The 27,790-nt window shown below is 31.7% G+C and overlaps 1 protein-coding gene across 1 annotated transcript in view; it reads right to left on the minus strand.

Annotated features, from left to right (window-relative positions):
• Positions 1-6,829: 6,829 nt before the first annotated feature.
• Positions 6,830-27,790, minus strand: part of LOC129227061 (E3 ubiquitin-protein ligase HECW1-like) — a 92,565-nt gene continuing 71,604 nt past the window's right edge. The window contains 6 exon segments of the mRNA XM_054861705.1: positions 6,830-7,140; positions 9,772-9,970; positions 16,590-16,704; positions 17,570-17,849; positions 18,963-19,214; positions 24,656-24,769. Coding sequence (XP_054717680.1) covers positions 7,029-7,140; positions 9,772-9,970; positions 16,590-16,704; positions 17,570-17,849; positions 18,963-19,214; positions 24,656-24,769 — 1,072 coding nt within the window. The 3' untranslated portion in view covers positions 6,830-7,028.

Raw genomic sequence — 27,790 nt, forward strand, 5'->3', positions numbered from 1 at the left:
AGTGCTCAGGACCAGAGGAGCAGAAGTGTATTCTGCAGCCGGTGGTGCTGCAGAGCGAGGCCCCTGGTCCAAGCTGAAAAAGGAACCACAACATCAAGGACGGTCAAGTGAGAACAATAAGCAATCGTGATTGCTCAAAAAAAAAAAAAAACCCAAAGCCGAAAGGGCGCACAAAGGCAAGGGGGGATGGCGCACCGGCACTGGCCCGAGAGTCGTTTGGCAAGTCCGCCCTCTGGAGCACCACTCGAATTTGCTCCCCCCCCCCTGTAGATCAGGCTCTGGTAACAGACTGTCATAAGTTTGGATTTAAATAAGAATAAACTGATGTTGCTGTGGCCCATGAATACAGTGCAACCATCTAGTGTTTATCAGAGTGAATTTTATGAGCCAGTAGGTATTTACAAGGCAGTGGTGGCAGCTTATGAACAGATACCACGAGGTCAGCTGATGCTTCATGTTCATTTGAATTAAATAAGGCTTTATTTCTAAAAAGAAAACTTTTGGACATTTTGAAGAGAAAAGTGGAATTTTGTCTATTACTCATCCTATCTGTTACTGGGTATCATCAGATTTTTCGGTGTCTGTAAATAGGGTTTCGGACTTTTTGAAATTGAGCAAATAAAAATAGAATTGCCTCATTCAGAGGATCCAGAAGCAGCCAAACGTTAAAGGAGATGTTGTTGCATGAGAGAAAAATAGTTTAAAAATTCTAAATACATTGAAATTCTTAGAAAAATGAGTTGATCTGAGAGCGATGTCTTAAAGCATGTCTGTTACTGGTGCTGTTACCCTATAGTGCTCTTTTAACGTTTTAAAGGTTTTGAAACGTTTTTACAAAGGAACTTTTCAAAAGAGAGAAAAAAAAAAAACCCTTTCCTTTTTTAATGCTAATGAGATCACTTTTTGAGTAAAATAAAAATCAGAATTTTTTAATAGATTATTTATTAAAAAACCAATCTGATGCGCATGTGACATCACAAATTTCTTATACACAATGCATAACACTACTACATGATCTCAGGCCAGCTGAATACACAATGACACAACTACTTATAATAAAAAGCAACACATAACTCCAAAATAAACCGTAACTTATGATCTTATTTTTGTGCAACTCAAGGTAATGTGTGTAGTTATGAGAAATCAAAACCAAGTAATATTTTTCACTTACAGCAATACAAGTGTATCTTCATCAGTATGAAATATACATCAATAAACAAAAGTAAATTTAAGTAGATTTGGTGCTACAAGTTGCATGCTGTATTTTTGGATTTTAACACAAAAATAAAATCCTGACAGTTTAGCAGGAAAATAAAATATAATTTCATATCATTTCCTTATAACGCTACTTTTATTTTATTCGGTACCATGTACGTGTTTTTTTTACATTATACATCTGAAAATTTAACTTCAACTTCGTATTTCTGTTAAACAAAATATCTTAAGCTCGTTGTCAACAAAAATTCCATAAAATTATTCAAATATTCAGATCAATTAATATTTATATCAGAATACAACTTTCTTTTAGAAAAAAGGTTGATTCAAATATAATTCAGGCAATATCATGAGGCTCTGAATAAATATTTTATTACAGTACAAAGAATGAAGTATTGTAAAACAACAGCAAAATTTTAGAAACTGTGCTCCTCGATTCTTGTTATTTTCAAGCTGAAACATAAATTTAAACTTGGGCTGAAAAAAGGATTTTTCTTTAATGAAAAATATACATATGTAAAACAAGCTCTATTACATTGAAAAATAACTAACAAATGGAAAACTAATTCAACTATTTTTCCATTAGTAAATTTATTTTCAATTTATACAGAATCAGCTTTAAAACATAAAACATATTGCACTAAATAAATAAACACATGTGAAACCATCTAAAAATTACAATTCACAATTTAAACACAGTTTTCTGTTGCACATTTCATAGCTTTTAGAAAGTGTCAACAAAAAATTGATATTTTCAGAAAATGAAAGAAAATTGTAATCATGCAATAGGATAAGGTATAAAACAGTTTTCTTAAAAAATTCATTTGAAACTTGAAATGTTAGGTATTTAAAGGAATTTTATCAAAATTGATACTGCACAAATAATTTCTAATGAAAACTCGAAGCCTTTAATGCATCAAACATGTGCTTTTAAACTTTATTCATAAACACAATACACAAAACCTTTCATATATAATTAATAAATTATTTAAAATATTTTCAACAATTTCTTATTGAAATTAAAAATCCACCAAGTCTGAACAAGCCATAATGAAGCTATATCAATGAAATGACTCCCATGCAAAATCACAAATGACATATGTTACTATTTTGAATAGCATTCCGTTGGCAGTATCCTGAGTATAAAAGAAATGGAAAGTTATAATATCACATATGCAACACATATTTGGCTGCTATATATTGTACGTAAACAAATAAAATATGAATTATAATGTCTACAGTTCCTAGAGCTTGCTTCAATTTGATAAAGAAATAACACAAAGTACATAAAATAATATCAGGTATGTAAAATCCCTTGGAAAAGCATTTCGTACAAATTACAAAACACTTTCAATTCCTTTTTTGGCAATATGAATGACATCACTAAGTATTCCTCAATGTAACAATATATTTTACAAAGCTCACCCATCTTAAAGCACATTCAATTATTTAAATAAATAAAATAAACTTTAAAAACAACAAAGGCATACTTGTCATTTCAATCTCTTCATGTTATTTATGTGCGTGGGGGGGGGGGGACTATTATATATTAAATCATCGCCTCAGAGCAACAGTAATATATCTAATCCCAGAAATAACACTAAGTTATCATACTGTTGCTCTGAGGCGACCATTATATATATATATATATATATATATATATATATATATATATATATATATAACAGTCCATTTCTATATGCATTTAAAAGCCAAAGGGTAGGAAGGATGGGCCTGAAAAAATAATCATAGCTTACAAATTGTCTAGGAACTTAGGAAATAAATATCAATGATAAAATACTTAAAAATGTACAGAACCTTTGTTAAATATGTTAATTAATGTTTGATAATAGAAGGAAATTTCAAGGTGGATAAATACAATTATTCCGGAGTATGGAGTTATCCATAATACATTTAAGTGAGAAAAACTCATGTTTAGAAATAATCTATGACCAATAAGAAATGTGAAATATTTCTCAAATGTTATTGTCACCAAAACTTCATAATTTTCGTTGCATTAGTTTTACCTGTGTGTACCATTTGTGGGAGAAAATGTTAGTAGAGTGGCATGGTTCTCATAAGAGGCAAAAATGTTTGTGAGAAAATCTCACCCTTTTTTAAAACTAATTTCAGTGAAATTTTTAAAAAATCTTATTATTCAATTTGACAGACGTGACAAACTCGCGAGACAGTCCTACATCAAAATATTTTTCAAATTAGATTTCGTCAAAAAGTGGTTCTTGCGGTTTCGCCTTCTATTGGGAACCTAGGACTAGGATTTTCAGGTAATTAAAATTTTATTCTTTTTGGAATATTTGCATTAAACTGATTATAAAAATATCTTTTGAAACAAATACAGAAAAATTAATACATACTAGTTATTTTTGAATACATTTCAAAAGTATTCAGTTAAATAACAAAATTAAAAAAAGAAAAAGAAAGTAACTATTTCATAAAATGGATTTTCGGAACTAATAGCTTAGAAATATTGTATAAGGATACAATAAATTTTTATAGCTTTTCCAAAGAATATATTTTTTCGGATGAACTTTCTTCACTTTTAGGTCTGATTGCTGCTCTTACTCAAAGTAAATAGAACTACTTCATATGCACTTCTTTCAAATCAAGTTACAACACTATTGAAAGCCTTAATGAAATATTTCCCCTTTAATTAGACTCCTGAACATAAAATAATTTGCATTAGAAGCATTTTGTCTCAGAGGATTGTGTACCAAACTTAAGTACTTATTTCCATTAAACCAAGGACATTGGTAGAATTTGTATGGCTAAATTCTAGAGAAATTGCAAGTTTAGAGGGCTAAGTATTGACACATATTGCCGTTCTAGATTTTTTTTTTTTTGGAAAAATAAAGTTTTAATTTGGGTTTGGGTTTTAGAGATTAATGGTCATTTACAACCCTTTCTGCGTGATTTTGCTTCCGAGAAGTATATATTGATAAAATGGACCAAAAATTATTTTTTAAAAGTGGGTATGTAGTAATACGTGTTACAAAGTTTGCAAAAATTCCATTTCTTAAAAAAATGAACTTTTTGTAGACAAAGCAATGCTTGGAACTTCATTAAAACAGTAACTCCTTCTTATATCAAGCTTAGGAGGCGATGACAAAAAAGGGCAGAATATTCGAAAAAGGGGTTGTAAAAAGAAACAATTCATTTATCATACAAATTAAAGATAGGTAAACCAACAAAAAGATTAGTTTATTAGCATATAGGGATGATTTTCTAATTAAAACAAAATGAAAGTCTTTTTTTTAAACAAAAATTAAAAAAAAAAAAGAAACCTATTGTTTATGGTGAAAAATGAATCAAAATTTGTAGCATAAACTACAACAAATTAAGTGATGGAAAACATGCCAGACTTTACCCTTGATTAAACAAAGAAAAAAATACGTTTTTTGAGAAATATGACTTTTTTTCTGTGATGTCAAATGCAAAGAATTATTTTCAAAAATATACTTTTTCGGGAGACAAAGGAGAAGCGTGATATATACGAGTGAGAGATATGAGGAGGGGTTACTGTATAATAATTGCTGATATAAAGGTGGTGGAAACTAACCATGTATCGCAATAAAACAATTTAAAATATTTAGCAGTTTTCAACCAATAAAGATGACAAATGCACTAAACAAAAAAACCGTCCAAATTGCTAATAAATTGGAAAAGCCACAAATTTATTGCTTACTTTTCATAAATTCTCACTTAAAATCTTTAGATCTTTGAAACAGAAATGCAAGTTTGCTGGAATATAGCATTTACACAATAAATATAAATGAAATGTACACAATTGCGAGTGTAACGACCCGAAGAGTTTCATTTGTTAAAACGCATTAACACTAAGTTATGAGCAATATAAGTATAGTCCTGTTTTTTTAGAATAGGCGTGCCAAGAACACATTTTTTGCGTTGTCTCCATGGAAATGGTAAGAGAGATAATAACTTTTGTTTTATGCTCTGCAATTGATAAGCCTCATTCAAATATAGTGACACCACTTGATATTTCAAAATCTATATGTTCTAAATTTTTTATTTTTTTTTAAATTTAAGTTATAAATTTTCTCCAATTATTGCAAAAATATGTCTCAAAACTAATTTAAAAGCTTTATTTTTTCTCAAACATCTTCAAAATATTTTAACTTTCATTTTTCATGTCATTTAACAATTTTTTTAACTTTCAAAATTAACTTTTGTCAATGAACCTGAAAAAAAAAAAAAAAAAAGATTTAAATCTTACTATTATTATAGTTATTATAATTGGGGGGGGGGGGGGGGGTCATAGTGAAGTAACCATGACAACTGGGGAAGGGGTGGGGAGTAGGAAAGTTATTTTGCTTTGACACCCTGATTCTAAATACATCGACTATAGACAGGAGAAAAATAAATAACTAGGTCCAAAAAATGTTCCAAAATCAGAATCTGCCGTTAAAATTACTCGAGTCCGAACTGAAACTAAACTTCGGGAGAAAAAAAAATAAGAATGTGCCCTAACTGCTCGCATGGAGTTTCAGTTTTTGACGAGCTGAAAGTTTGATGCTACATTTAATGAATTTACCTGCAGATGAGATGTTACTGAAAAATGCATGAGAAGATATCAAAGCTTGATGTTGATGAGTATTTCATATGTACAAAAACAAAATTATCTTTTGTTTCGAGTCCATTGCTTAGTAAGAAAGAAAGTTAAGCTTTTGCATAGAGCAGCAACTACGATTAGACTTCATGCATATTCAGTGGTTGAGCGATTTAAATTCAAAGCAATTTTCTGACAAAATTTAATTCTCATCTGGTGATGTGTTGAAAAGACAACACCACAAATTTGAACAGTCAACTCAATTTCGACAGACAATTCTAATAAAGTTTTTTAAATTCAACAAAGCTTTCAAAAATTCAAGAATCTAAAAATCTAGTAATTTAAAAGAATTTCAAAATCACCTTCATCAATTCTATTGATTTAGAACATTAGTTTTACATTTTATACAAAAATTTATATTTACATCACTAGTAGAATCTGGAATGAAGCAGTTTTGATTCTTCTGTCTTTTGATAGCATCACAGGATGTATATTTCCTTAAGAAATTGAGAGGTGAATGAAGAGAAATTTCCAAGCTATGCTTTTAAGTTCCGGGTCAGGTTCGTACACCAGAAAAGTTTGCCTAGCAATTAATAAAATTTGATGTTTCTCTTTCTGCACTTTCCACCAATTCTCTTGTCGTCATTTTAACAGAGTAAAGCAAAACTACTGGCATATCTAAAGTTGACAAGGCATAGACAGTGCTGAAAATAAATGATTATAAAAAGGACAACCACAAGGAACAAAACTACATTGATTTGATTTTTTTTTTGTGGAAAACAAGTCCACTCGTTCTATGACTAGCACACATGGCTATTCCTTAAAATAATTTCCAAAGGTCTCCCAGATTTAGTTAATGACACCTTGTATAAAATGATCCGTCTCTTCCCAACGTATTCTGCGACTTAATTTCAATTTATCCATAATGTTTGGGAGACCCCCATAACACAGTGTAATTCCAAAGCAGAACCATAACACAAGTATGGAGGGTAATAGTAAAGGTCATAAGTATTGTAAAGTGGGCTTTTGGGTACCCAAGTCCCAGGCAAAACATGCCAGTATCAGAACATCAGATTGTCACCACAAAGCTTCCATTATTCCACAGGAATGCCCCTCTCGACGCACACGGAACGGTCTAAGCGACACATTCGGAGAAGGGCCTTTGACACTCAACATTTGGCATTGAGTGATCAATAAAAGCAGATAGCAGGCAACATAATTTATTTGATCACTCAATGCCAAAAGTGCTAGATTCTTCCACAGCAAGAAGCAGTTTTTCATAAAGCATTTCATATGTTGTATAAGGAGGAAGATCTAATCTGTTGAAGCATGTGTGTGCCCTGCAAAATAAAACACGCAGTTTCAAAAGATGGAACGTCAAATGAAATGATATGCACATACATTAGACCAATGCCTCCTCAATACTAAAGTCCTGTTGCTTTCTCGCTTTTAACATGTCACAAAAATGAACCAAAATTGAGGGAACAAGGACGAGTAGACTTTGGTATGGAGTCTGCCATCTATCGAAAGTATTAGAAATTAATAACAAAGAAAACAATTGGTTAATTTCTAAACTTAAATTTTGAAATTAATCAATTAATATTTTGATTTGAATTGTTCGGATCCATTCCCATAGCAAAACATCTGTCGGATTGCCGCTAAGTTAGCTCTGTTCTCCGTACCGGAAGTCAACAGAATATCACTTTCTGAGGCAAATGAGATAGGCATTTAGTATTAAGGGGGCGTTGCATTAGACATACAACACTTGAAAAGTAGGAAAAGTAATCAGGGGTTGTCCATAAATAAAGTCAGGCTTTGTGAGGGGAGGAAGGGGGTGGGGGAGGACTGTTTGTAACAAGGGGGAGGGCGGGGGAAGCAAGAAGTGTGACATTACGCATTCTTTATAAGATATGCTTATGAAAAATAACATGACATGTGACAAAGGGAGGGGAGGCGGTAAGGTGAAGTGTGGCACTTTATGACAAGGGGAAGAGGGGCTAAAATATATTGAAAAAAAGCCTGACATTTATGGATAGCTCTTTCAGAATATCACAAAAAGAGACAATGCTTAAAAATATAACTTCATATTTCAGATACATGATTTCTAACTAACAGAAATGTCACTCAACTAAAGACTACATAACTCCACAAATGACATGGCTGTTATAAAGCCTTTTATGATCTTTTCACTTTGTAAGTAAAATTCACAACCTAAAAGTTGAATTTTTAAGGGTAAGGGGACTCTTTTCCAAGCTTTATGTGTGAACAGAATGATATTATTTTGAAAGGGAGAAGAAAATAAGGTAATTTTATTGGAATATTCTAACCTTTTGTACATTCCCACATTCTAAAAGTTCCTGTTTGATATTTTTGCTCGACAATTTATCCAAGTTTTTAATGTGTAAGTTTTATAGTAGAACTTCGTTTATCTGGATCAAATATGAAGCCATTTTGAAAAATTTTATGTTCACATAGGTTCTTTTAATGTGTTTTTATTATGTTCGCATATTAATGTGTAATTTTATGTTCCCATAAATCTTTGTCAATTTGTTTTGAATATATCAGTATGGTCTTTTGTACCTGCCATTGAAAAAAAAAGAACAGATTCTTTAAAAATATGATAGGGGGATATTTTAATTCATTGTGTAGCACATGACTGCTTAGTATACCTAGACCCAACTCTTATGATTATAGCTCTAGCTATTCAAAAGTTATTGGGATGGCAACAAACTTTAGTTAGCACCCTGCATTAACGCACAATATTATTACGGTAATATTGGAAACATACATTGAAATCAAGTATTCAGGATATAAAATAAAGGTATGATTTATTTCATTTTTGAAACTGTTTTGTTTAAAAATTCAGTTATTGATTTTAGTGTAGAACTAATACAGAATAATTTCTGCTAGCTGTATAAAAAACTTTATCAAAAGTGTCTTATTTGAAAAAAATTGCATTAGTAGGATCCAACTTGTAAAAATATAATTAGTAATGTTTCAGTTATACGTTGTTTCACTCCAGTCCCTTGAATGGTGCATAAACAATGCTTTACTGCATTAGTTATCGAAATATTTCAGAGTTGAATAATAAATCAATCAAATTTTAGAAACTTGTTGTAATTTTGCACCCCTGGTCGGCCTACAGACACACCAGCCCCATTAATTTACACAAAAACTAAATAACTAATTTCACAGAACTTGACTTACATATTATTTAGGTCACCATTTAATAGTTGAACTAGCCACCTGAGGCGCTGGCCTTGACCTCCCCGCTTACATCGGCTCTCATAATACGCTTCCAGTGGGTTGTTGTACAACTCTGTTCTTTCAAAGTACTAAACTACAGCGCCGAAGGAGCTGTACTTCCCTTGGCTTCTCTTAGTAAAATAAATTTAAATGACGTTTTCAGTACGTAAATTACACTCATTCGAATGAAAAAATTATCGCATCAAAAAACACATTGCCTGTGTCGATACATCAATTAATAAACAATGTGCAACAAATAAACAATAATTAATGCGCTGCAGCTCCAGGATCATTCTATTCTGAACTATTCAATAACTTATGCTTTAAGCAGAAAAAAAACTTTCGCTGTGTGAGCGACTTGCGCTTGGCCACTTGCCAGAATGATGAAGAATATTATAGGCAATATTATGGGGAAAAGTCTTCCGAACGAAGGGAAAATTATTCCAAAGAAGAACCACCAGGAGAAAGAGTAAGAGTTTTAATTGTTTTTGACTAATATCTCTGCTAATTAAAGTAGCCAAGAAAATTACAAAAATATGGATACTTGGTTTGATGCTCAGTTTTCTGTCGTTCACTAGGAGTAGCGATGATATAGATAGTCACATACAACTTTTATAAATAAAGATGTATAAAAAATGTTCCTACTCGATCCTAAAGCTTATGGTCCTTGAATGATTAAAGTGTTAGAAACATCAATATTTCTCCAGTAATCATTATAAACTCACCTAGGCAAACTAGTAGGTTTTCCCCATTTTTCAATACAAAATCTTCTTGGGCCATTGCTGCCTCTGAGAGCAGCGAAACCTTCATATGGAACACTGGATGTTCCCGTCACAAATTGTAACAACCTTAATCGCCTTTCATTATCAAACTTTTCAATAGCAAGCCAAAACCACTGGATAACAGGATGATTGTCATGATATCCTGAAAGATAGCAAATTATAGTTTCATAAAATAAAATCAAGTTTAAAGCATTAACTACAAAAATACATTTAAAAAAAATACGTCTTGTTTTTTACATTGTTATCAAGCAAGTTTAAATAACATTTAAAACCAAGAAGCAATAAAAATTCATGCTTCTAAAATCCTGATCATGCATAACAAGGCCAAACTCCATCCTGATAAATGCCTTCAAAACTATTAAATATTAATTCTAACCAGTGGTTGGAAAGACTAAATTTTTTTATAGCAAACTACAACTACTTTGTTACAAATGTAGTTAACTACAACTACTTTTTTATAAATGTATCAACTACAAACTACTTTTGAAATGTAGTCACTACCTTGCTACTTTTCAAAAAATAAATAAATAAAAAGCATGCACACTAGAATGGCCCACAAAAAATGAGAGTCAATTTTTCAAGTATCATACCCTCTTATATTTTTTATCTTATGTCAAAACAGTTCAGAAAAAAAAAATTTCATATCAAAAGGCAACCCATGCCGACTTGTGTCTGATATTGTAAACCAGCACTTGTATGCTATGCCAAATAAATAAAATTTTTTTTTAGAAACTCTGTTGATAAATTTCTGTTGATAAAACATTACCCCTATACGCCACACACCACACATATACCGCAAAAAAACATTTAGATATCCCACACTAAGCATAAAATTTATAATTTTCTTCAAAAAATTTATCTTTTTTCTATTTACCTTTCAAAAAATTACACATAAATTTAAATAAAATATCAAGTTTAAAAATTATTAGTGAACATATTTTCAGATCAACATTTGGAAATGAATAATTAAAAAAATATTTTTTCAATGAAAAATTTAACTTAACCTTGAAAAAATCTATTTCTTGGGTTGTCCATATGTGGGACACTTAAATATATCAGGAAAGCAAAACGCTAATTACCTACTTTACTGTTTATAATTTAATAATACTGCTTGATAATTTCGTAATATTTACCTTACATTTTTAAAATATGTATCCAAAAAAATTATAAATGTAAGGAAAAGTGTGGGATACCAAAAATGTATTTTAATTTGAATAAGTGTTTCTATGGTGCATGTGGAATATCAAGGCAACGTTATATCAATAGAATTTTTGTTCAAATTATATGAAACTTTTTGTAATCATTTTGACGAAAAAAGGAAAAATATAAGAGGGTGTGCGACTTGAAAAAACAACTTTCGATTTTTTTAAGACACCCTAATACATACACACACACACCGTAATAGAATTGAATGAAAAACGTTTTAGATTGATAACTCAGCTCATCTGAAAATGGAATATTACTAATATTATTAATGTCCGTTATCATATACTCTTATATAACACTGTAATGCTCATATCTATCAACTTTTGGTCTGTTCATATAAAATTCATGAAATTTTCAGCTCACGTAATCACTGCTATCTTCATTTTTGTGAAAATAAGTGCTTTTACAGTATTGGAACAATAATCTCTTTTAAATCTAAAATGTGCATCCACGGGACATTTTCGGCAGTCAGAAAAAACAAAGGAGTTACTAAATTGGCAGTTATTGCTAATTCATATACCCTTCTTTTCAAGTCAAGCTCTATTCAATACAAATATTGGCGGAATATGAAAATATGATGGCAAAAACAAACTAAAGTCGTCAAACAGGTAGAAGGTATGGCGACAAAACGATCTATCTGATGTCAGTTCATATTTTTTGGAGGCTTATTTCTCATTGCATCAGCTGATGTACCTGTCTAAAATTTGTGCCAGTCAAATTTGTTTGAATCTTTATTTTTTTTTTCAGCCTATTTAAAATTTTCAAATAAAAAAGGAACCGACTTCAAAAAAAAAAAAAAGAGTTAGGAACTAAAAAGTAAAGGGTCATACTTACATACGATTTCCTATCCAAAGGTATAAATGAATTTAGTTTACAATTCCAGTACAAAAATCAACTAAACACCCAATTATGAAATAAACACTGATTTTAATTACCATAAGACGAATTATTTTAATACCTAACTAATTATATACAATGTCTTAATTATTTTTAATAACCATTTGAAGTCGGGGTCTTCTATAAACTACTACCTAACGTAACTGACAACCTACGTGAGTTGAACACTAATTTAACTATACACGAAATTAATCTTTAAATCTAAACCTACTAGGTTATGTTAGGAGGTCCCGATTTCAAAAGGTTAGTAAAAATTAAGAAATCGTATATATTTAGTTAGGTATTAAAATAATTCATCGTATAGTAACTAAAATCAGTGTTTATTTTATAATTGGGTGTTTAGTTGATTTTTGCACTGGAATTGTAAAATGAATTTGATTAATATGTTTAGGTAGGAAATCGTATGTAAGTATGACCCATTATTTTTACTTTTTAGTTCCTCTTTGTTTTTTGAAGTCGGTTCTTTTTTATCTGAAAATAATTTATTTTTTGCTTTTTAGTGGTGTAAATATAAAATAAGTATGTAGGGTAGAGTATGTGGTGCACTCCTCACGTACATCTCGAGTGAGAAAGCATCGCGCACAGGAGTCTGAAAACAGCTAAGATGAGCAAAACAGAGAAAGAAATGGAGCACAGCGTCTCAGAGACTTCCGAAAACTGTGGAGAAAGGATCTTTTAAATGCACAATTATTTACAAAGAAAATTGTCTTCATCATCAGTTTGACTTGATCAATATACACTTTCCAAAAAAAAAATGCATGAGTCACTAAAAAGCAACAGAAACCGCTTTAATTTTGCCTGTAGAATTTGAAGAGTTTTCTTGATTTTTCAAAAATTGCATCTTCAGATACTGACTTGATGACCATGGGATCACCTGGGAAGTATATACTTTTTCAAACGAGAAAAAAAAAAAAAGAATTTTTCAAATTGGTCTATGTGTGTTTGAGTTTACGAGGGACATATATAAAAAGAATCTGACGAATTGAGAACGTCTTTTTTGAAGTTGGTTAAAAAAAGAAAAAATCTTAATGTGCATAACATTTTATACGATTTGCACTAAAAACTGATCTGTGTTCCTCTTTGGGATTTATTTGAGCGCTAATTTAGTTAGAACCATTTAAATGTTAATGGTTTTCCTAACTATTTTATATTTCACAATAATACGAGTCAAGTAAATCGTGAAAAAAGTCACATTTCTCTTTACTTGGCCCCGTTGAAGATCAACACGACACTAGAAACAGAGTATCTAATCGGATGTTGTATATATGAAGACTAAAATACTCTTCACTCCAGAGTCCCCCATACCTGCCACTATTTGTGGCTTAACCTGTTGGATGGGACCCTGAAGACAGTTCTGATTTTTTGAACCAGACCAGAAACCGAGCAATCCCTGGTCCAGAACCCCCCCCAGAAGTATCGTTTCACTTTGTGACCATAAGCATATTTAACACCCCCAGTCACCATTAATGAAGACGGTGGATCTTCGACCAGTGAGGATCCAAACCGGTACCCTCCGGTCACAAGTTCGACACCTTACTGATCAGGCCACTACAGTCCTAGATTAAATTACTACTAGAGCAATGATAGTAAATGAATTTCCTGTTTGCTTCAGAGGAGTCTTTATTCAAAATTTGTGATATGATTACTAATGACAAATGCAGGGGAATACTTGGGGGGGGGGGATACTCCCCAAAAGTAAGAGCTCCCCTATAAAGGAAAAATACCCCTCCTGCCTTTAAGGGGGCACCCCTGATTAATATTAATGTTCCATGGTACTTTCTTCAACACTAAGTAAAGAAAGTACCTTTGTTTTAAGGCACTTTCTTTAACAATGGATTTTATATTTAATCGTTTAATATTGAAATTAAATGAAGTTGATTGTTTCTTGCCCATAATTTTTTTCTAAAGAACAAATATGGTGAAGCAAAGGTTTGGGACCTAAGTTAGATCACTCCTATAAATTAAACAAAAAACCCATAAAAATAATTTCACTGAGACACTATGAATTTACAAACAACAAAGCGCAAGTATGAAATTTGATGAGTGCCCTCGATTTCTCCAGGACAGGGTTGGTATAAAAACCGTTTTTTTTTTGAACCCTCCCCCCAAAACCAGGTTTATTTGTTTTTTTTTTTTTTAACTATTTGGAAGAAAAAAAATTTTATTTCAGGAAAATCATGAAGATTTTATGAATTAATTGTTAAGGAATGTTTAATATTAATATTTGTACCCAATTTCTTCGTAATTAATTAAATAATTAAGAGCTAAATCTTGCAATTTTATTTCCTCATACTTGGATATTTCTATAGGAGAATATTGTTTGAAAATCTTTTATTATTATAAAAAATACAATACGTAAATGGATCTTGATATAAATAATCAAAGAAATAATTTACTGTGATATTCAGACATTAATAATTACTAATAACCAAGAATAAATTCTTGAAAAATAGTTTCTTCATAATTATGGCTATCTGCTGTAAATAAAAAAATAATAAAATTAAAATCACCTATTCTTAAACATGGAAAGTATTTTGCAGTATCTACAAATGAATTATAAGTCTGATGTACATTATACAACTTTAAAAATCAAAAGATCAATGCATATTTTGCTTAAATATTTAAAAAAAAGTTACAAAATGTAATTTATTTACTTAATGTATCAGTGACAACAATTATAGAAACAGGATACGTAGGTTTTAAGAAAATCAGTATGTTTTCCATTGTAATGTAGACATTTCTCCTGGTTTAATGCATTTAGGAATAAATTTTTTTTAAATCAAAATAAAAAAAATCATTTAAATTTCAAGCCTTAGTACAAACTTATAAAATTAAAATCCTCTTTTAACATATTTTAATAAATGAAAACTGTCATAAAAATTAATGTTTATTGATTCTTCCACCATTCATACATGACTTTTTTTTAATTGGAATCAAAAAAGTACTTGGAAGCTGAAAATTAGACATTTTTTTTTTTAAATAAGAGCACAGAGTCACATGAATATTTTTTGTTTTCATAATTTTATATGTTTTCTTTTCTTGCTCTGACTGATTCGTCTATTGGGGATGCAAAAAGTGCAGGTATAAGCCCAATTTTATTCCTACTCTAAGTGTTCTTGGACTTCTTTAGAAATATTTTTTTCTCTCTTGCTAATATTCAAGTGCTAAGATACTTTTATACTATGTATCGCTTCAATGGTACATAATCTATCTCAATAAATCGTAAGTAATCAAGTAAATTAGGTAGTGTATGAAATTTTCATTGAAATATGATTTTTGGACTGTTCTAAAATGCAAAAGACTGAAAAATAATGATAATTAAAAAATTATAAAAGAGCTATACTTGGATTTTTTTTCCTATTCAATTTTAGAAAAACTTAGTTTGTCTGCCTTGTATTTTTATGTACCTAGTAGGAAAGTTTCATAGATTTAAAAAAGGAAAAAAATAATATGATAAAACAAAAACTATTTAGCAAACTTGCATCACCTTAAAAAATATAATTTTCTAAATTTATTAAATCTGTAATTTAGCTAAAAAGCTTTGCTGGTTATTTTGGCATTAATTAGATTTTACTCTTTGCAATTATATGTAACATTTATGAAAACATTTGGGGAAAAACACTTAAATTTTTCAAAAAAAAAAAATATATATATATATATATAGAAAAAAACGTGTTTTTTCTTTTTTTAAACCACTTGGTTTAAACCAAACAACTCTGGTCCAGGATCCCTCATATCCGAACTTGAAGACCATTAGACGACTTGTAGAAGTATACTGTTGGCATCTTCTAGTAATCGGGGAGCATAGTACCACAAAAAAAAAAAAAAAAAAAAAACACCGATAAAGTTAATATTGCCATAAATGTAAATTAAACTGAGGGCGTCTTGAAATATTAAATCTAGAATACTTGTCAAACGTCAGAAATCGCACTTCCAGTTATTTATTAAGGAATAGAAATTTAATCATCGGAGGGGGGGGGGGGTGATTTTTGTCTTCAATACCCCTTGAATTGAACAGTAAATATATTTCAAAACTAAAATATTATATTTAAAAAAAGAAAGACTAAATGAAATTTTCATAGTAATATCCATTTAATTTACTGATTTGCTACATGAGTAATAAATACATTAGTAAGACTATAAATAAAAATTAACAGGCGGCGCAGTGAAAATTAAACATCTCGATGCGTGAGAATTAAGTATTGTTCACGACAAGATTCGTCCGTCAAAAAAATGCACCGTTTGCGCCAAAACCACGTGACCTGTGACATATTGCTGAGCTGACAAAAGCTGGTCTACATAGCCATAACATATGAAATTTAAAGTTTCTTAGATTTCTCCAGGACCCCTCATCAGATCTAGACAAAACTAATATGGGGCCATCTGGAAAGCATACCCTTCCAAAAAGAAAGAATTTATCAAATCGGTCCAGTATTCTTGAAGTAATACTTAAACATACATAAAAAAATGCAAAACGAAATCACAACCTCCTTTTTTGAAGTCTGTTAAAAAGTAGTTTCCAGAAATCTCTACAAACTACTATTTTTTTTTTGTATCAAACTACCCACTATGCTGCTTTTTTTTAATAGTATGAAAGGTAAATAATAGTATGAAAGGTTCAATAGTAAAAAGATGAAGGTAAAAACAAAAATACAAACCAGAGCGATATTCAGTGTTTTTCCTCCAATCACAGATATCAATTTCAGCAGTACCAGCAATGACAAGCTCTAATTCACGTGCATCAAACACTGATACAAGACGAGGATCAACAACCTTTAAAACATGAAAATTATGCATAATTAATTTAAATAAGATAAGATATGAGTTACCGTTAAGGTGTGAATTCCATTATTTCATAGAAATAACTTGATTGAAATTACTTGACAAGTAAATTACGTAAAATTATCAAGTTCTATGATTTGGCTAGGTATTCTATAGAATAACAATTACTTGATCATTATTACAGTATGATTTACAGCACAATAAAACCTAACACAATCATTAAATTTCGTGTAAATTGAAAAAGTTTACAGAATGTTTTTGTGAAGCAACAGCTTTTCTTCCCAGCATGCATCTTTTTTTGATAATACTTGATTTTTTTTTTTTTTTAAAGCTGGACACTTTTGATCGTTGATGTCTTCAATTTTCCTGAAAATTTCAGGATGTGTTAATGGTACTATGATAAGAAAAAGTAAAGTTTCTTTTTCTAAAAAACTGATTTGTTTGTCCTTGAGTAGGGGTCAAAGTTTAAGGTCGTGAAAAAAAAGAAGAGCTAAATATATGATTGCTTTGCTTCAAAAGCAATGAGTGAACTACGCCACTACTTTTAAATGTGGATACTACTTGGTACATGCTAGCAAAAATAGCACTGAAAACTTTTTTAGGCTCCGATATCTGCTAAAGCCGTGAGTAACCCTCGGAAATAAGTATATGATTAACTACTCACCGCAGTATAGTACTAAGAATGAATATAATACTATGAAATTTATAGGTTAACAAAACTCAACAACTGATCTTTTAAATGGTCGACCACTGGAACATTTACCTTACATATAGATGAAACAAGTTACATCAGAAGTCAATTTTTTTTTCTCCTAATTTTCCTTAAACTGTTAACACAACAAAAATCAACAATTACCTCATAAAATCCTTTAACAAGCGACTCTGTTTGTTCAGCCACTCCTCTTTCAAGTCTCCATTTAACCATTCTTTCAATATATTCCTTTTTGTTTCTCTCTGCAACCCCCAGATTTTTTCCGTTTGGTTTCAATTCTTTTTCTACTATTTGACCAGCAACTTCTTCAGTTACAGAAAAAGTTAAGTCAAGGCCCATATCAGATATGTCATTATCTTTCAACCATAACAAGGACTGATGAAATTCTGCATCCAAATATTCCAAATCACTTAATGAACAAGGCCTAGTGGAGGAAGAAAATCGATTGATAAATTTTAAAGGTAAATACAATTTACAAATTTTACTTCTTAACATAATTGGAATAACATAAGAACCTAAGTACTATACAGTAACCTTTTCTTACTCTAGCTACGAAAAGTGAAATTATGTGCTTATTAAAAAGCACTCCCCTCTCAATTAACTATAGTAAAATCCCGTTACAACAAACTTCAAGGGATTGCAAATTTTGTTTGTTGTAATGGAATTCAAGCAATGTAGCAACAATTAAATTAGAACTAAAAACTTATTTCGCTGAAAAAACTATATTGCTGTATTGGTATACATTGTAAAAGGCACAACTGAACACAATATGAACAACAGTAGGAGGATGTGCAGCAAAGTTAAAGCACAATATATCTCAGTTATATTAAACAAATTTTCTCTTCAGAAACAAATTTTATTGCTATATTTCCAGTGCTGAGTAATTTTCATAAGTCTGAAACTTTTTAATGAGATTAAAAAAAAAGAAAAGTAGAAAAGCGGACCAACATGCCCCATCTTGCAGATTTTAACATGCTGCAGTTTTCCAAAAATAATTTTTATTACAAAATGATAAAATTCTTATTATTAACATTTCAAATATTATTTGAGATTATTTAACATTTATTTAGCAGTAGGCATGTTTTAATTTTAAATGTTTTATGTAATTTGTCAAGTGCATGTGGCACAAAGGGAATGGGGAAAAGGGAAAGTCTTTATTGCTTTGTACAGTCAGTTCATTATCCATAATGAGAAAAATGGCCAGTAGAGTAACTCTTAGGAAAAATCATACATTACTCTTAAGCTACACCAGAAAAATGAACAATAAAAATAATTGTACAGTTGGCTCTCTGTTTAACGACTTTCAAAGGACCACAAAAAATCGTTCTTAAATAGAAAGCGTCCTTAAATAGAATGCTTTTAACACTGTAGTGGATCATCTGGGACCGTGAAAAGTCGTCGTTTAATAGAGAAAGTCATTAAATAGAGCGTCACTAAACAGAGGCCCAACTGTACTATGTGACTGTTGTATTTCTTAAATTGTATGAAAAATCTTGGCATAAATGATTCAAATATATTAACATACTCCAATACTTACAATCTTAGCAATGCTTTATAGAAAGGTCTTGTGAAAAAAGCATCCAGAAGGTACTGATGGACCAATGCAAGCCCCAAAACTCTTCCACTAAATCGAAACCATTCATGTTGGTTGTCAACGAAGGCAGACATTGGACTTACTTGTACAGTGTACGTATCATTTGCAGAGTATTCAAAAAGGCCATAATAAGGATTAAAAAGTTCACGAGATAAGAGGAAAAAGAATTCACGTGATGGTCCACCGTAATCCAACCTGAAATGCAAATGCACATTAAAAAGTTGTCAAAGGTAATTATTTACAGAAAATTATACATCCTATAATGTCAATACATTAATTTCTCTAAAGTATGCCCCACAGGCTTTGAACTTATTACTTATTTTCGAATGACACCGGTTAACTGTAAACAAACCTCCATTATAAATTTTGGATTTTAAAATGTTTGATTTAACGAGTAGTTCACATTTTTGCAGTTTAATAACTTCAGCCAGAGAAAATGAGGTCTCTAAAAATACTGATGACAGAAATAGGTGTCAAGCAGAAAACATAACTCAGCGTAAAAATTTGCCTCCAAATGTAATAAAGTAACTGTATGACTTGCTTATGGACAATATTTAAGAGCAAAAATGCTTCAAAATGACCGATGGGGATATTTCGATAATTGGGGATGGTCGTGAATTTTTTTTTTGCATGGATAATTTTAATTTGGTAACCCTATGCAAATAGATATTTCCCTACTCTTTGTATACATATACCAACGACTAATCCAGAAACTATTTAAGGAGGGGGCAATTGATTTCAGATCCTTCCTTTTATAAATTCTCAAACCTCCGCCCCCTCCCCTCTAAACACCATGAAAGATCGTCTCATTTTAGTTTTTTTTTGAGAAGGGGGGAGGAGACACACACTTTCTTTTCTACAATATTGTAGAGGAGTGTACCAAACCCCATCCCTTACCTTTATGCCATCAAAAGTGTCTTATAATAGTTTCTCTTTTCTTTTTCTTTTTGGACTTCAATTTTTGAAACTTTCCTGAGAAGAGCCCTAAACCGTATAATCCTATTAAACTCTGATGATTTTGAACGTCTTATCATGCCTTATTGAGCACATTTCCAAAGCCTTTTACACTTATTTTTCTGATGCTAAATGTTCATTGTCAAAGGGTTCGAGGCGCAGGACGGCAGCAATGATAGAAGGTAGGAGGACACTTGATTTACATGGCAAGTTACTCCAAAAACATTTTTCATGGGAAAGAATTTTAAGTACCTTACTCATGACCCAAAACCGTCAGAGGGTTAATATCATCTAACATCGTCTAAAATTGAGTTTTTGGAGCTTTGAAATATTTCCTATACAAAGTTCAGATCCCTATCAATAAAGTGTTAAGATATGTGCTACAATTTCAGCAAGAGGGAGAATTCGTTTTATCATAACACTATTGAAGATACTCTAAAACTGTTTTCAACTTCAGTATCAAAAATATGCCATGTGAGAGTTCCTGCATTTTGACTCTGATACAAGGGAGGGGCCATTGCCCCTCCCTTGTATCCATCCTTGACGTATACAAAGGAAAAACATTCCAGGAAAAACAGGCAGGCACTGATGACAAAAGTTTGACGCTGATAAAGATTGCCATTTTCCCAATTACTGAAATCTACCATGTCCAATTGTAGCGTGCTTTCCTTCAAACACACACACACACACAAAAAAAAAGCAGTAAAAAAATGTATATTTTTGGCTTTGCTGATGAAGCCAAAACGAAACAATTATTGGCTAAAATATGGTGACTGAGTCATGATCTCAACCAGCCAAGTGCACAAATAGGAGTGAAATAATTGAATAACTTTAAATACACTGCCAGCTCAGTTATTCCATCCGAGGACTGCAGTTTCGTGCTTTTTAGCACTCATCAGCCTGGAATAGGAATCACATGAGCTGGAGGCGAAAAACAACTTAAGGGAGCCAAGAGAGCCAAACAAACTGGTAGCTAATGCAAAATTAGCAAACCAGACGAGCGACCACAGAAATGGTGAGGTTCAACTCTAAGATTGATGGCAAAGCATGGTATTTTGTCGTAAGTTACCGCCCTAAGCCAGGGCTAAGGCAGAAATACTTTAAATACAACGTCAGCTCAGTTATTCCATCTGAGGACTGCAGTTTCATGCTTTTTAGCACTCATCAGCCTGGAATAGGAATCACATGAGCTGGAGGTGAAAAACAAATAAGCTGGCATGGTGAACCGCGCCATTGCTGCGGTCGCTCGTCTGGTCAGTGCTAATTCTGCATTAACTACCAGTTGGTTTGGCTCTCTTGGCTCCCTTAAGAGGTTTTTCGCCTCCAGCTCATGTGATTCCTATTCCGGGCTGATGAGTGCTAAAAAGCACGAAACTTCAGTCCTCGGATGGAATAACTGAGCTGGCGGTGTATTTAAAGTATTTCTGCCTTAGCCCTGGCTTACGGTGGTAACTTACTACAAAATTGAATACCTGTTTGGAAATACATATGAGAAAGACCTTCACTTATGACGAATTTTGGCAACAATAGGAAAGTGGATCAAAGGAATGGTAAAGTGGTTGTGGCGAGTTTAAACATCTTGGTGCCATGGCCATTCCAAAACTGATGTTGAAATATTATAACTCCGCCAAATGAATGTTAGGACACAAGAAACAGTTAAAGGTTCTAGTAAAATTGAAAATAACCCACCAAACAAATAATGAAAAACTCCAGTAAATAACGTTAAAAGTTCCATTAAAATGTAAAAAAACCTGAAACTGTAGAAATCGCCAAGTGACTGCCTGTACTGTTGCATGCAACAATTTTAATATTTATATCAATAAACAAATCGTCAATGATGAAAAGGGTGGTAGAATCTGCTTAATGAATGTTTTAGTCATTTAAATTACTACCAACCTAATGAACATTACCTTTACTTTATGCAAGACAAAATGATTAGTTAAACTTTGAAAACTAAATATAGTACATTATACGAAGCTATGACAAATCTTTTAAAGCAGCATTTCTCAACCTTTTTCCACCTGCAGAAGGGAAAGAGCTTTAGAAAAAAAATTCGTGGACCAGCAATGTTTTTCTTCTTTCTTTCTTTTTTTTCTTTTGGAGGGGGGGGGGGAACCTTGCACCTCCCAAATGTTAAAAACGTGATTTTTTTTCCCCAGCCCGATGAGATTTTTTCCCTTCTTTTTTCTTTATTCAAAAGGGGGAAAAAAAAAAAAAAAAAAAAAAAAATTGAGTACTGTTATATACACTTAAATACCGGTAAAAAGATTCTGCAAACGGCTGAGGTTTTTTTCCTTTTTTACAAACTATAATAACCATAAATTAACAAATATATAAATAAAACTTTATTTGGCTTCAAAAAACTGTTTCAAAAAATATTTAAATGTTAAGAAAAAGGCAAGTAACTATTGTAATAATTATACAGAAATAATAAACAATGCTGAAATATCATCGTGAAGTACAAAAAGTAAACACAAAATTCATGTAAGAGATGTTGTTAAGGGTATTATTTTTATTAATTATGGAGTTCTCTTTCGAAGAAAGGAAATTTTTTTAAAATGGATGTGCAAAATATTCTAAGGATCGGTCAAATTTTTCTGTGGACTGGTGCCGGTTCACCAGACCACTGGTTGAAAATCGCTGCTTTAGAGCAAGCTGATAGTACTATTTTAATTACTAAAGTAGTTTTTTTTTTTTGTTAAATTAATTGCTGTAAGCTCAAAAAGAAAAATTGTCAAAGTAATCCAGAGGTCTGGCCAGAGGATATTTGGGTCCGTTAACGGACCCTTCACAAAAATCCGATCAACCAAAACGGACCCTTCACAAAAATCCGATCAACCAAAACGGACCTTTCACAAAATCCCGATCAAACAAAACGGACCCTTCACAAAATTCTGATAAACAAGATCGGATCTTTCACAAATTGTTTATTGAAAGAGCAAATCTGAAAGTAAAATAACGCATATTTCTGTGTATAAACTGCTAATTTTTTGAACCTTTTTTTAAGTCAAATTAAAGGGATCAGATTATACAAAATCGGCTAATTTTGAAAAAAAAAAATCGGCACTCTTGCGATGCTCTTTCAAGCGATAAATAATTGCTACTGCCAAATAAATATAATGGTTGTTTGTTTTATCACAGCTAATTAGCAGCGGTCCTGTTGTAAGCTTTTCTGAAATGGCATTGGTAAGCACTTTTCTCCCCTCTCGTGATTTAATAAACAATAATAATATATATCTGCGAAATGAACTTAGAACTGCAAAGGGATAGTAAGGGTGGGGGAAAAAATATGATCGCTTCAGATAGGGTTACCAACTTCAAAATTATCACCACTTAGCGTCTGGCGTTTAACCTTTATAATGACTTGATTAGAAAATATTCTCATCATTTTACCAGCTTGTCAATATTTGCGTTTTTACGGTGGGTGCGGTGCGATGTTTAACTGTTATTTTGGGAGAAAATTATATGGGTTTTGATTTTTCGATGCTAACAAGGATGATTAACTTTAAATAAACTCTTTTAATTACCGTTTCTTTTTTCTTTAGATGTCTACATTTTAAAATGCAATCTTTTAACATCCGATATGAGAATCATATTTTGTTCCTTTTTCAAGCTAACTTCGCTTCATTAGGATGCAAATAAATGAAAAGTCTTTTTATTTCTGTTAGAACTCTCATTTCAAGTTTTAAAAGCAAAATTCCATTTTCTGTTTTTAAGTCAAAAATTTAAATGCTGAATAGATGGTTTATTTTATTTATTTATTTATTATTTTTTTTGCTTCAACTGTGTCCACAGATATTAATGAAATGTTTATCATAGGACTCTAAAATGCAATTTTAAAATAATTTTATCAAAAATATTTCTTTCACAAGCCGTTTTTGTACTTTTGATGCCTTCACTTTGAGAATTGCGATCTCTTTGCATCCGCTACGGGAATCCGATTTTTAGAATTTTTGATGATATTTACGCTTTGTTAAGAGGTAAACAATTAAAACATCTTTTTATTTTTGTTAAAATCACGGAATTTATAAGTTTTAAACGAAATTCTGTGCTTTTTAAGAGCGTCTTCAGTCAAAAAGTTAAATGCTGAACCCCCTATTCTGAATTTTATTTTATTTATTTACTTTTTTGTTACAATTATTTTAAATACTGTACAGAAATAATTCTAGTATAATTTAACATAATGTAGAATGGTATATAAATATTGATACTTGAGAGAGCGATGTCCCCCCCCCCCCCCCCCCCGCCAAATATCAGACCACTCCAGAATGATTTTCTCGACATAGAAGAGGAAAACACTCAACTTTAAGTTTAATTGATGCAGTTTGTGCCATCTCTACATTCTAAAATTTCATTTTAACAAAAAAAAAAATTTTTTTGCGAAATTATTTGATTTTTCACAAAATTAATTCATTTTTCACAAAATTAATAAATTTTTCACAAAATTATTTGATTTTTCACAAAAAACGGACCCTGTGAAAAATCCTGGACAGACCCCTGTAATCATCCCTAATAGCGGACTTGTCCCAATAACAAACAAAACTTTCGGTCCAGTGACTGTTCGTTATTCGAAGGTACTACTGTACATGTACAACTGTGCAGATGGATTCAACAAGCCAAGAAATATTTCAGCAAATGACATCAAAAAGAATGATGATAAAGTAGTAAATGTAATTACATACCCTTCTTCTCCAGCAAAACTGATATAAAGTCTCGATTTTTGTAAATCTTTTTTTGATGCAGCCATAATTTTAGTAAATGCATCTTCAAGTAGGTGATCTCTTCTGATGTTCAATCTATAATTGAATAAAAACAAAACACAGATATTAAACAAAAACATATTAAAGCAGCATAAACTGATTTAAAAATTACAAAACAATTCAATAGCAGTCATATTTATGATTTGATAACAAGCTATGGTACAGATGTGATATACCCCCCCCCCCCCTAGCAGGCGCGGATCCAGGATTCGGCTCAGGAGGGGGCATTTTTTTTTCAATTTCGGCACCCCCACACACCTGGCGCCCCCCCTCACCAAATGAATTACAAAGAGGAAAAATCACATTTTTGTTTGTTACCCACATCGTCTTTACTTTGGAACATTCAACTATTCTCCCGCTAGGGAAAAAAATATTACGTAAAAATGTATTGCTACTGGAAGTGAAAAATAATTTAAATAAACTAATGTAGGACATAATGGGATTTTATAGTGGAGTTCCCAGAACGGGTGACACCTAGGACGTTAATTTGTGGTGCCCCCTCTCCCCCTCCTCACTCGCCCCAGCAAAAAAACAAACAAACTTAGAACAAGGTTTTGTGATATGTTATTGCAATAAGAGTAATTGATACGCATAACGTTTTCAGTGGAAACAATTGTTTTAGTATGGTATTAAATAACAAAATGCATAAATGCAAGCACGGATGCAAGGGAGAGGCGATGGGGGTGATAATTTGAGGGGATTGTCCACCTCCCATTAACGCAATTTCAGTCGATCTTCGATGAAGTTAGCGGAAGGAGGATGGGGATTCTTCGAAAATAATTCAAAATTGTAGTCTTAAAAACGCGATTGCATTCCATCTGAAGTTCCAAGAAGAGTAGGTGAACAAATTGAAAATAGTTTTTTCTTTTTCGTTTAAAAGGGGGAGGGGGGGGAGAGCACTTAAAAAATCCCCCCAGACAGATAGTATATGTGTAATATATAACACACATACAAAAAGTAACAGGACCGTTGGGAAGTCAAAACTAGGAGATGATCTTTGGTAATGTTAAAGGAAGCAAATGTTTGGGCCCTCCCCAGAATTTTTTTGAAATTTATGGCTTAAAAACGTGATTATAGACTGCACTTGTGAATGTTAAAGAAATAACTGTGGTTTAAGAAATGTCACCGATGCAAATAGTCTATTATCAAACGGTAAAAAAGTCCTAGAAAGCCAAGAATTATTGAACTACTAGAATACCGATTTTTTGAGTCGATTAGCACCCCAGTCAATGCTTCAAAATTGAAGCTCCAAAAACGAAATTTTTGACAATCTGAAGATATTAAGGAGAGGGGAGTTCCAGGGAGGACTGTTATCTGGATGTTTTGCGAAATTGATGTCCTTAAAACAAAGGTTTTTAGACTTTCTTCAATGATGTTAGAGAGAAAAATTCAGAGGTTCATCCCCATTAGAACTAGCAAAATTGTAGCTTATTTTTTATTGATATTAGAGGGACGGATTTCAAGGGTCACTCCCCAGGAATTTTTCAAAATTGAACTCTTAAAAATGCGGTTGTAGGCTATATTTGATAAGGTTAAGGGCCTGGTAATTTTTCGAAATTGAAGATTCAAAATCGCTACTTGGACGATCTTCGGTGTTGTTAGATGGCGGGATCAGACCCCGAAGTGGTTTTTTGGGGGGGAAAGTAGGAAATAAGGAGTCAAAAATTTAAAAAGTAGGAAAAGTAGGAAAAAAAATCACTTAAAAAAGTAGGAAAAAATAGGAAGAGATAGGACTGAACACACGTCAAGAGGAAACATATTTAGCGTAAACTTTATTTCTAATGTAAAATAAACTAACAGTATTTTTGATTTAAAACTGTCCCAGAAATAAAGTAACAGAACTTTTGAAGTATTAAAGGGATTTAATGAAAGGCCGACTCATAAAAACAAAACGAAAGAAACAAGTTGACAATTTTCAGTATGAAAAATAAACTGCAGGAAACAAAGGTACTAAATACAAAAATAAAATCCGAATAAAAAAATAACTTTCAACAGTACAGTAATAAAAATTTGAAGTGTAAAAGAATGAAATGCAATATAGCGATCGCAAAAAAAGATAATAATAATAATAATAATAATAAAACTCATATTTTGGTGCAATAAAACCATTTTTGTTAAAGATTTGTTTTGTCAAAAACGAAAACATTCCTTCGAGAGCATCCAATTATCATTTGAAAATACTAACACTTTCGCTCCTGTTGTCATTAACTGCGATATAAAAAGAAAAGTAAATATTAATTTAATTTTAGTTTAAAACAATCAGCAGCTGACATGCATTCTTGCATAAACAGGGGCAGATGTTTGAATTTGAAAAACAAAAGGAAAAAGACTGAAAATGCAGAACTAAAATAAATTTGTTCTTAAATATGGGACATAAAATTCATAATAAAATAATTAAACTAAATAAATAACGAAATAGGTAAACTAAAAGGTTTGTATTATGTTACATATTTTTAGCATTCAACAAAATTTTTCTTTCAGGAACGTCATTTAGGGGGGTCGGTGGGGTCAATTTCTCCCCTCCCTGGCTTTAGAAAATTAATGCTTAACTATAAGTTTGTGTGGTTTTTATTATTTTCAGACAAAATTTGCATTCAGTATACATACTTCGCTAGCCATCCCGAGGGAAAAGTAAAAATGACGGGCCAGTTTTAATTTTAATCAAGAAATAAAAACGAATATTGTTTTATTGGTTTGATGATTTTTTACCTCCTTTTTCCAAAATTTTTGTCACGGAACAAAAAGGAAAAAATCAATGCATGGTAAACACAACATTTTTACTCAATCCTCACCATACAACAAAAATATTCATCTGGAAATTGTTCACGAAATTGAGAGTGGGGGGGGGGGGGGGGGGTTGCAACTCCTCGATATTGATGATATATCAGATTAGAAAATACCCATTAAAAAGAAAAAAATACAGTACATATTTGCTTGTGGCTGTAACCCCTCCCCCCCCCCCCCCCGACCCAAATTTTTAAAATGTGAAGAAATAAAAACGGAATCTCGCACTTAAATTGATTTCCGATTTTTCTCCAAAAATCGGGAACGTTTTGC

This window comes from Uloborus diversus, chromosome 7 (genome assembly GCF_026930045.1).
Source record: "Uloborus diversus isolate 005 chromosome 7, Udiv.v.3.1, whole genome shotgun sequence".
Classification (NCBI taxonomy): domain Eukaryota; kingdom Metazoa; phylum Arthropoda; class Arachnida; order Araneae; family Uloboridae; genus Uloborus; species Uloborus diversus.